Source organism: Cystoisospora suis (genome assembly GCF_002600585.1).
Source record: "Cystoisospora suis strain Wien I chromosome Unknown contig_972, whole genome shotgun sequence".
In the NCBI taxonomy this organism is placed as follows: domain Eukaryota; phylum Apicomplexa; class Conoidasida; order Eucoccidiorida; family Sarcocystidae; genus Cystoisospora; species Cystoisospora suis.
In genome coordinates, this window is record NW_027153773.1 from 681 (window position 1) to 10,208 (window position 9,528).

At 48.4% G+C, this 9,528-nt stretch overlaps 1 protein-coding gene across 1 annotated transcript; it reads left to right on the forward strand.

The window, feature by feature from the left end:
- The first annotated feature begins 3 nt into the window (after positions 1–3).
- On the forward strand, positions 4–8,092 carry CSUI_002290 (uncharacterized protein). Its single transcript, XM_068062492.1, has 6 exons — positions 4–614; positions 1,225–1,983; positions 2,797–3,991; positions 5,428–6,008; positions 6,742–6,943; positions 8,080–8,092. Exons 1-4 carry the CDS (start codon positions 454–456, stop codon positions 5,458–5,460), a joined length of 2,148 nt encoding a protein of 715 aa, XP_067925532.1. The 5' UTR covers positions 4–453; the 3' UTR covers positions 5,461–6,008; positions 6,742–6,943; positions 8,080–8,092.
- Positions 8,093–9,528: the final 1,436 nt, after the last annotated feature.

The following is a 9,528-nucleotide window of genomic DNA, read 5'->3' on the forward strand; positions in this document are numbered from 1 at the left end:
TGAGTGACAACTGTTGCTTTCTGGCTAGCGATCCCCTCCACTCAACGAATTCCTTGCTTGAGCAATTGTATCTCCATTCTGAATCTCTTCTCACCTTTCTCAAGTACGGCGTGAGCATTGTTCGGATGTATCTATCCGTGTTTTTTTTTTTTACTCTTTTTTCGCTTGTCGGACCTCTCCCATCGCTTTTCTTGTAGCACCATCGGTAGGTGCCTAGTTTGCTTTTCCGTTCTGGTCGTACTGGTCAGGACAAGGCGTTTCTTGGGATTGTCGATGCTCTTCGTAGAATCGATTGCCAACAGCCCCTTGTGAGCTGGTGTATGTATGCACAGTAGCGCACCTCAAATCGGGTCTTTACGTGCTGCTGGTTCCTTCCTTTGGTTTTGGTGACGCTTTTTCAGATCTTTGTTGTCGGAGGACGGCTCTCCCACCTTTTTCTTGTCTTTCTGAAGAATGACGAACGGGCGGCGTGCCCGCGGGGTAGGAGTTTTGTCGGCTGTTTCCTCTGGAGATACCGCTCGACGTTTCCAGGACTGGGCGATAGCTCAGGCCTTTTACGGTGAAGCTTTGAGGAAGGCAAGAGGACGGCGAGAGAAATCAACTGTCTATGCAAGGTAAACAAAGCATCACGTGCGTAGTTCTCTTTTCATTATCCTTGTCATATTAGGTTGTTCCTGTCGAGTTCCTCGAAAGACTTCCTGCTGCAAAAAGACATCTCACTACTAGTTCCTCTATTCCTTCCGTTATTTGGGGTAGCAAGACGTATATGATACCTGTCTTTTCGAGGTAGATGCTGTGAAAAGGTGTACGTATGAGAAACCATGACGAACACAAGATGGTTAGTCCCCTTCGCCTTCTAAAGAGCACTATGAAGTATGCTAATAGGCATGGGCCTACACATGGCCATGGTGGCTCTCGCCCTAGTCTGACATTCCCTCCCATGGAAGTCTATCTCCCTATGTTGAATCTATCAGTCTATCTATCTTCAATCTGCTCATCGATCTATCTTTCTTCAACCTCTCTATCTATCCATATGAGGTTCAGATTTCTTGAGTGAAGACCATGCGCCTCCAGTACATCTCTATTCTCACTGAGTGTGGCTTCTCTAGCTCGTTCTCTTTGTTTTTCGCTTGCTCCTTCACTCGCGTTCTTTCTTTCTTCCTTCCCATTCTGTCTGTTTGCTTGTGTCTCTTGCGCCTGCCCCTTCATCATCTTTTTCAACAGGATCGCTTCTCTTTTCCTCGATTCGTCTAGTGATCCTGACCTCATTGCAGCACTCGAGAAGAGACAACATCTGCTTCCTCGTCTTGAAAGAAAGTCTAACAGGTTTGCTTCATTTTCGGCTTCGCAGAGGAGAAAGGCGGGAGAGACATCAAAAGCGAAGGGGGAGCCTCACCCTGAGATCTGGGATGGCGGTGGTTCTCGTGCATCTGCTGTTGCTACTCTAAACAATGAGGGTGAAGAGAGAGGAGCACATGATGATGTAGCTCGTACTCATAGCAGAAGCGGAGACAAGACGGTTTTCTCCAAGAGTACGGGTGGTCATAGGGATAGTGATATAACTTTACAAGAACCGTTATCTTTCTCTTTTAACCGTTGGCGAGGCCCTCCAGTATCTCCTTCTTCAGTTGAGTTCAGTTCATCTCATTCTTCGTCAGCTTTTTGCTCTTCTTCTTCTTCTCCGCGCAACGCAACTGGCAACCCTCTCTTCGCCTCTTCTTCTCTCCGTGCAAAACAAAAAGCTTCGTCACTTCCAAGACACGGATCCTCTCAAGTTCATTCGTCTCCACCGCTAGAGGAAGAAAGACAAGAACAGAAGGATTGTTTCATAGACAACTTCTCTTCCCTCGCATGCAGACGAGGACAAGATGGTTTCTCTAACCTCCAAGGAGGACCAAATCCTTCTACAACCAAGGGAGACACTTTCCTGATGTTCAAAGCACGCGAATATGCAGTGAAATCTCTTCGGTGTAATCCATCGAAGTAAGAAATAGGAATCTCATGATGACGATAAACCTCCCTTGCCGTCTTTGTTTCATATCCTGACGTGCTGCCCGTATTCCTTGCTATCGTCGTAAGTCTGTGTAGTTTCCTACTAACAGGTATCTTTCCTTCCGCCACAGTTGTATATGCGTTACCCCTTAGGTTCTATGTGTACTGCGTCATTCTATCCACGTCTCTCTCTATAACTCACGATCTTTCTCTGTCCAGCGATAGTTTTCTATACCTGTACCTATGTCTGCATGCATATGAGTGTGTCAATCGTCCTCGTGCTCGTCTAACAACTTTCTTCTCGAACGCATGTTTCGGTACATCCAGGGAAAATAAGGGTGACAGAACCGGGCACGCCTCTCCCTTGTTTTTTTATCCCATTCGTATCTGGTGGAGTAGTACTGGATGAAGTATCGACAGAACTAATGAAGTTTGAAATACAAGGAACATTTCATCTCTTCATGAGTGTCACAGGGCCCCTAGCTTCTGTAATAGTTCTTTCTGTATGAACACGTCTCACGGGGCTTCTGTACGTCCTCCTCGCGGTTTTGGAGTTATCACGATGAGCTGTTTGTTATTCTACGCTTATTGTGGTTGTTCCCCTCACAGGTCCATATCGCACCTAGTCTGTTTCGAGGCTTTAGAACCCGTCTTTCTCATGCTCATGAGTGCATGCAAGCCCTGTTGTTATTCAGTGCGAGATCGCCTCAGTAGGAAGTCTCTTTTCCTCTACTCGTTTATCCTCTGTCTTCCTTGCCTTCTCTTCGTGCTTTGTTCTCCTTCTCGTCTTTGTGTCTCTGACAGCTTTGTTGGGCTCTATGTCTCGGCCATGGCCGAGGGACTTTCATGTCGATGGTGTTCCGCTTCGGTAGTAGCTTTATCTAGTCTCAATCTCCTGTCTCGAGGACGGCTCTTCAAACGACATTCAAGGGAACTTCTCTTTCGTTATTACCCGTGGACGTCTCCCCGAAACAGGCTTTGCTCCGTGTCACCATCATCATCATCATTTACAGGAGAACGTTGTCGTCAAAATCTCTCTTCTTCATTCTCTTCCTTTCTATCTTCTTCTGATGGTTCATTCTCCTCACCGAATGGTGCTCAACTCAGCCCCCTAACTAGCTCATCTTTCTCAAGACTTTTACCATTATCATTCCGAAGGGGTTTTCTTCCCTCGCATGTCTTCGTTTCATCTTCTCTCTTCGCGGCATTAAGTCGTGCAGTTCACTTGAAACAGAAGAGGAAGTGGCGCTTTCTCTATTCTTTACCTTCCGCATACAATCACACGTCTCTTCAGAGAGATTCGGGAAAGGGAGAAAACGCTTTAGGGCCTTCTTGTACATCTGAGAGGACAACAGCAGCTGATGACTTCACGTGTTTACGAGGTGTAGATGAGTTCCAAGGAGGAGAAGGCATTCAAGATCAAACTTCTTTCTTTTATCATTCTTCAGATAGGTCGCCTCTGAGGTTTCCTACAATGAGGAAGTTTTGTCTTTCAAACAGCTCGTCGGCAGGTCGATTATGCTCTCTCTTCAATTCACGTAACGGGAGTATGATCCGTCATGTGTATGGAGATCTTAAACTCTTACATATGCGAAGTAGCCTAATGGCAGGATACCCTATGGAGTGTCTATACAGTCTGTGTGACTTTCTCTATGTCATGGAAACAACACAGTGGAAGAGACCCGAGACCACCGACACATCGGGTCTCTTCACACCTTGTCTTCTGAAGCTTCGAAGCCACACTACAGAAGGAAAGCCGTCTGAGAATGTCTCGTTATCCGCAGCTGCGTGTGAAGGAAAAGAACCTACGGAGAGAGGAGAGGAGACTCTTCTGAACTCCTCTTGGAGTAACTGGATTCTACAGGCTATATTTCTGGGTGTACAAGCAGTTTGTGAAGTCCAGAGAGTTGTTGTCTCTAAGGCCCATCAATGCGAAAGAGAAGAAAATAGAAAACTTTCTTCTGCAGCCGGAGGTCCTTTCTTCACTTTAGACTGGAAGGTAGGTAAGTAGGTTGGAAGAGAGAGGTGGAGGCTATGACGCGGACGATCACTAGGAAGTAAGAGCCTGCCTTGATCTGAACGGATTAAGGAGAGAAAGCGGTGAGGGTAGGAGTGAAGACCTATGTTGTACGGTATCAAAGAAAGGAAGTCTATTTCTCTATGTGGTTCTTTGTATTGCTACGAAATCACTTCACTCTATCAAGAACATAGTGCGTGAACTTTAGTACGTAGTCGAAACTATGTGCCTGGTTATCGTGTATGTATCTTTCTTTTTACTCCGCTCTAACAATAGACGTGTTGCAAATGCTTAGATAGGACAGAGTGGTGGTGCGAGTGTGAACGTCGAAACTGGAAGTCTCTCTCGTCTTTTTGTCGAAACCTTCCGAAGAGATCGTGTGCGGTGTTCCATAGCGTTTTCATTCTCACTCTTTCCAAGGAGAAGCCGGACACGTCGTTTCTCATGAAAGATACAACCGTGATGTTGGCTCCGGGCAGCTGACGACATGTGTACAAGAGGATAGCGGGGTAGGAGTGATAGTCATTCGGAAGAAGAGCTTACAAAAAGTAGCGAAGACAGAAGATACCTGCGAGTAGAGGTGATATACGCGATGTTTATGAAGGCAGGTTGGACTGGATAGGTGGACGCACGGCACGTTTGGTGGTGTACTTCATGTTTACGGAGTGCTCCAGGGGGAGGAGGCTCATCTCTCCAAAAGTACTTAAACTGCTCTGTCGGTATGTGAAGACTGAGCTTCAGTTTTTGTCGACTATTTTGTCATTCGTTCTGTTCTGTTCCTCTGCACCGTGTAGCGGGTCTTCCTGTTGGGCACAAGTAGATTTCCCACGGACATCCCGAGAAGACGAGAATCTCCTAAAACAGTATCTTTTCATCTGGCCACCTCGGCAGTACTGATGCTACGCTGAGGGCCTTTACGCTTTCGTTTCCGTCTTGTGTTCTGAGGTAGATTATACACAGGAAACCCTCGCTTGTAGATGATGAATTCATTCATCAGTTTGCTTTCAAAGAGGAGACAACTGTGTTCAAGTCATGTCATCTTCCACGCATGCCGAAGCTTATCGGCAACGGAAACGCATGGCAAGGGAGAGCCCTGGGAAGCAGGGGGTGGAGTGAGTTTTCTCCGTCATCCTGCTTTCGACGGAGGACAGCAGGAGACGAAGAATGCGGCGGTTACGGTGATGCAAGAGTAAACGAAAGAAGGGGTGTTCTATACTTTTGTATTGTATGGGATAGATACGCTCCGAGCTCTGATTTTGGAGATGCAACATTCTCTCTTTCTTCTCAGATACATGAATGACACACAGGGATTTCTTGGATGAAAGCAGGAGGGGAAAGGAAGGGGCGGGAAGAAGAAGGTTTTGGGGAGGAGGTCGACTCGAAAAGAAAGATCTGTTTACCGTCTGATTTGTTTTCAGCTTTGTGTCTTTCTCAGCTTCTGGATGAAATAGAAGCGCAGATCACCAAGAATCGTATGAGAAGGAAGAAGCAAGTCATAGCCGAGGATTTCGACTCTCTTGAAGACGCGGATAGTTCCTTCTCCAACATAGGTCCGAAGAGACATTCAGATGTGTTTTCTCCTTCTTCTTTTGCAAGACAATCATCTGAAACGCCTCGAACAATTGCAAACTACTCTTTGCCTTCTTATAGTGACTCCACCAGTACCTCTTCTCCTTCCTTCTGTGCATTGACAGGAAAATCCGTGGAGTCTTATGCGGGGGTAGCAATGGTTGTTGAGGCAGCTGCGACTTTGTTTCTATCTGAGAGGAAAAACCGTGTTGCTAACAAGCGAACAAAAAGTATCTCAGATTTCCAAGCACATGACTTCAAAAGTAGAGAAGCTTGGAAAGTGAAGTTTTTAGAGATGTTATCTTGCTGGAGTTGTGACACTTGCACAACTCTATTCGACCATGCTAATGAAAATGCCGATTACGGTCTTATGGCCTTGGCGGCAGCTTGGAGAGCCCGGTGTTTGCTTCATGCCAGGCGATGGGAAGAGGTAAGGACGTAGTAATAGGGCAGAGTGAATCTACTGAAGAAAATGCGAAGGGGTGTCCTTCAAACCAAGTCGACGTCTCTACAAGGAGATAAGGGTGCGCAATAGCTGGGGGACGGAGTGTTTCTCTCTCAACGAGACGCTGTCCGTAGTAGGGACCGCTTCCGCGTTCATAGAAGCTCCTGCCGGTACAGGTGACACGGACTGAATAATCAAACAACCCAGTTTTTTTGCTAGGGAAACGTGTTGACGTAACGGAGCAGAAGTTATTTGGTGCATGCCAGGAGATACTTTACATGACACTGAAGAGGACCGACATGCTTTAGACACCCGTGAAAGTAAACATATCAGTCAGGACGGGAGGTGAAAGGCGATCTCCTTAAATGAGATAGACGGTCATTCACTCCCTCCAACGGTTCGTTCTATGAAGGCACGACCTTTCCCAAGAAAGCTTTTGAACGCTGATGAAACAAAATCTCTTTGTAGCGTTTCCGCCGAGACAGAAGCTTTTCAGTGTGTGGATTTTGTGTCTGTCCTCTACAAAAAGGATCAAGGTAATGGCGCTTTTCCCACGGGGTGACCGGTCTTCCACCCTCTGCCAAATAGAAGGCAGTCACCAACTTTCCTTATCTCCGCGAAACTGATTATGATGCGATGATATTCCTGGGGAGTTCATGACTAGGAAGTGTCAGACAGGTTCGTTTGAAGTGTGTGATTCCGGTCTACTCTGTGTAAGGCGATTGCAGAAAGTACGCAAGCTCTTGCCCTTGATATGTGGGTTCCCGCCGAACTGCTGACGTCCCGTGGTCATTCTCCGTCTATGTTGGCCGGTAGCACTAGTTCATGTGATGCTGAAGATCCACGTACTACTCGGCTCTCTCATTGCAACAAGAAGGCGAAAGCGGGGGACGAAGGGATATATGAACTTCCTTTGTTAAGTGAGTCGCTTTCGAGATTAGGCAGAGGAGAACAGTGGAATCTCGCGCAAGGTGGGGTAATACAGAGATGTACGCAGACCAGCGCTGGAGGAAGCGAGGGAGCGTATGTATTTTCAAGAGCCATGCCTCTCCATATCTGTTGTTGTCGTTTTTTTTTTCTTTTCGTATCAAGGATGAGGTGAACACCTCAGATTATCTGGCTAGTGATGCGTTGGTGCGTCTTCAGGATATCTCTCATCGAAGAAAGGAAAAGCAGTCGAAAGTTAGATAGAAAGAGATGGATCCGTCTGTGTTGTATGGGTGTGTCGGTCTACTGTCTGTGTGGAGACGCGTGCTTCCTTTCGCGAAAAGAAAAGACAGGGGAGTCCGTGTGGCAGATGGTGGGCCACCAGTTTTTCCCATACTATGTAGCACGGAGCTAAAAGACGATGATGCCTGGATTGACAGCTGGCCGTTGGTGCCTGTTGTTCCGCCTCGGTTCAACTGTCGGCCACCAAGGTTCGTTGGTGGCCAACAGTTGAACTTTATTCATCGATAATTAGCCCCCTTCCCAATTCATTTCTGCGGAGAAATGATCTCTACATATAGGGTTATTCCGCTACGTGATCTAGCTGCGATCTGCGGTATTACCTTCGGTTGAGGGTTGAGTGGAGGGCTGTTCAGTCTATATGGGGGGAAAAAGCTGCTGCGGCGGCCGCAGGGTGGATGTGAGTCACTGCGACGGTGGGCCGTATGTGTTCTAAGGGACAAGCGAGATCTGGTGAGGAGCCTTGTTCTACACAAGAAGATTGCGCCCAGACACTAGGTGGTGGCCGTGCGCCGATGACTGAGTGGATGTGAACACTTACGAGGTTGTGATGACGTGAACACATCGTTCACATGTTTGTGTATACGTACATGGAATCATGACTGTGACAGTATTACTATATGTATCTGAATGCATAGAGAAAGGCATCATGCACTAGGACTCCTTAGGGATTTCAGCAGCTCCCAGGACGTTGGCCCCTATACGGTACGGCAAGTTCCCACAACGGCTCCTGCTTCGGGGGTTTGTTGTGATGTCCTTTGTACTGGAGACGAAAAGGCGGAAGATTCATTGAATGAGGGGTGGCGACTCTTCCTTGTGTGTATCTCAGCTCTATACAGCCCTCTCCACGTCAGGAGCATTGCAAGACTGCAGGCTGGACGTACAACTGCGGCAGCATCCGACTCTGTCCTCAGATATCGACTGACTCATCTCACTGGAAAAACGGTTGAGGGCCCTTTCTCCGACAGACCGGGAACCCACACAGAACATGGGTGTCAGATGAGTGCACCGATCAAGGCACGGGACCACGAAAAAGCCACCGACCAAACAACAGCAACTGACACTCTTTTGAGTTACTCGAACTCATCAGGCTCGGAAGAACAGCATCGTTTTGCTGCTGTGAAGGAAGTCAACGAAGGTTCTTTTTCACAGCCGGAATTTTCCCGGACAGTCCGGCAGGGACCTCTTCTAACTGCATCCACACTGTCGTCGAAGACAAAGCACCACGAGAAAGACCGTGAGCACCCTGTGTCCGGAGTGACGCTCGGCACGGCAGCCAAGAAGTCGTTACGGTCACCCTATCAAACAGGTCACACGGCAATCACTGGCGAAAACGGGATATGTATTACTCTTCAGGCGGGCGGAGGAATCCCCGGGAGTGAAGCAAAGGTGTCGGGCAGTGACTCATACCCACACTTCGAGAATGAGGGGCCGTTGACACAGTCAGGCAAGCAAGTCTCCAAATGTGCGTGTCCTTCGGCGGTCAGCGCACCACTTCCGCCAGAAGAGCCGGAGAATCTTCTTACGAGACAGATTGACAGAAAGCTGAGCAAGGAAGAAGTGTCCGGGAAAACAGGTCGATCATTGGTGAATTCACGGGAGCCGACAGTTCGGTGGGGGAGAACACTTGAAGAAGTAACCAGGTTGAACCTCAAACGAGAGAACCGCAGCCGCATCCTCTTCGGGTTCACCAGCCGACCATGAAACCTCATTTTCGTCTGCAGTCGACAGTGTTGGGATTCAACTCTTACCGTTGCAAGTCCCCACCGTCGTGACCCTCGTGTCACGCAGGCGTGCAGTACGTGTATTCCTGTGTTCGGCCGCAGACCTAGAAGAGTCCTGTTCCGACCCGCGGCCAGCGTCGAGCCTCAGTTGCAGCGCCACGCAATGAATATCCCCTTCGCAGTAACACGGTCCTGTCGCACAGTGTGTGACCGCCTTCCGTGCCGCGGAGTGCATCTGCCCACATGAGTGTCTGCAGGAGTCGCGAGAAGGGCCGATGTGGCCGTTTAACGCGGACTGTCGCCAGAATTCACATGGGTGAACGAAGTGAAACAGCTCGGATCCATGAATGTCAAACTTCTTCAGTCGCCGTGGCAGCGTCAAGAGGACTGGTACCTATAATGGACTGGCACTGCCGCTGGTGACAACAGTCGGCTGGAAGAGCCTGGCCACCTCTTCGCAGACCGCTGCCACGAGACACAACGTTACTTGAGTGAAACAGGGTTCTTCTCGGAGGCGGGCTTCGTTTGTCAGGTGCCTCGGGACCCCCCGGAAA

Bases quoted from the DNA above. Each gene is read 5' to 3' on its own strand.
- CSUI_002290 (XM_068062492.1), top strand. From the start codon at position 454: ATGACGAACGGGCGGCGTGCCCGCGGGGTAGGAGTTTTGTCGGCTGTT. The intron at 615-1,224 runs GTAAACAAAGCA...CTTTTTCAACAG, and splicing joins AAATCAACTGTCTATGCAAG to GATCGCTTCTCTTTTCCTCG. The intron at 1,984-2,796 runs GTAAGAAATAGG...TGTCTCTGACAG, and splicing joins CTTCGGTGTAATCCATCGAA to CTTTGTTGGGCTCTATGTCT.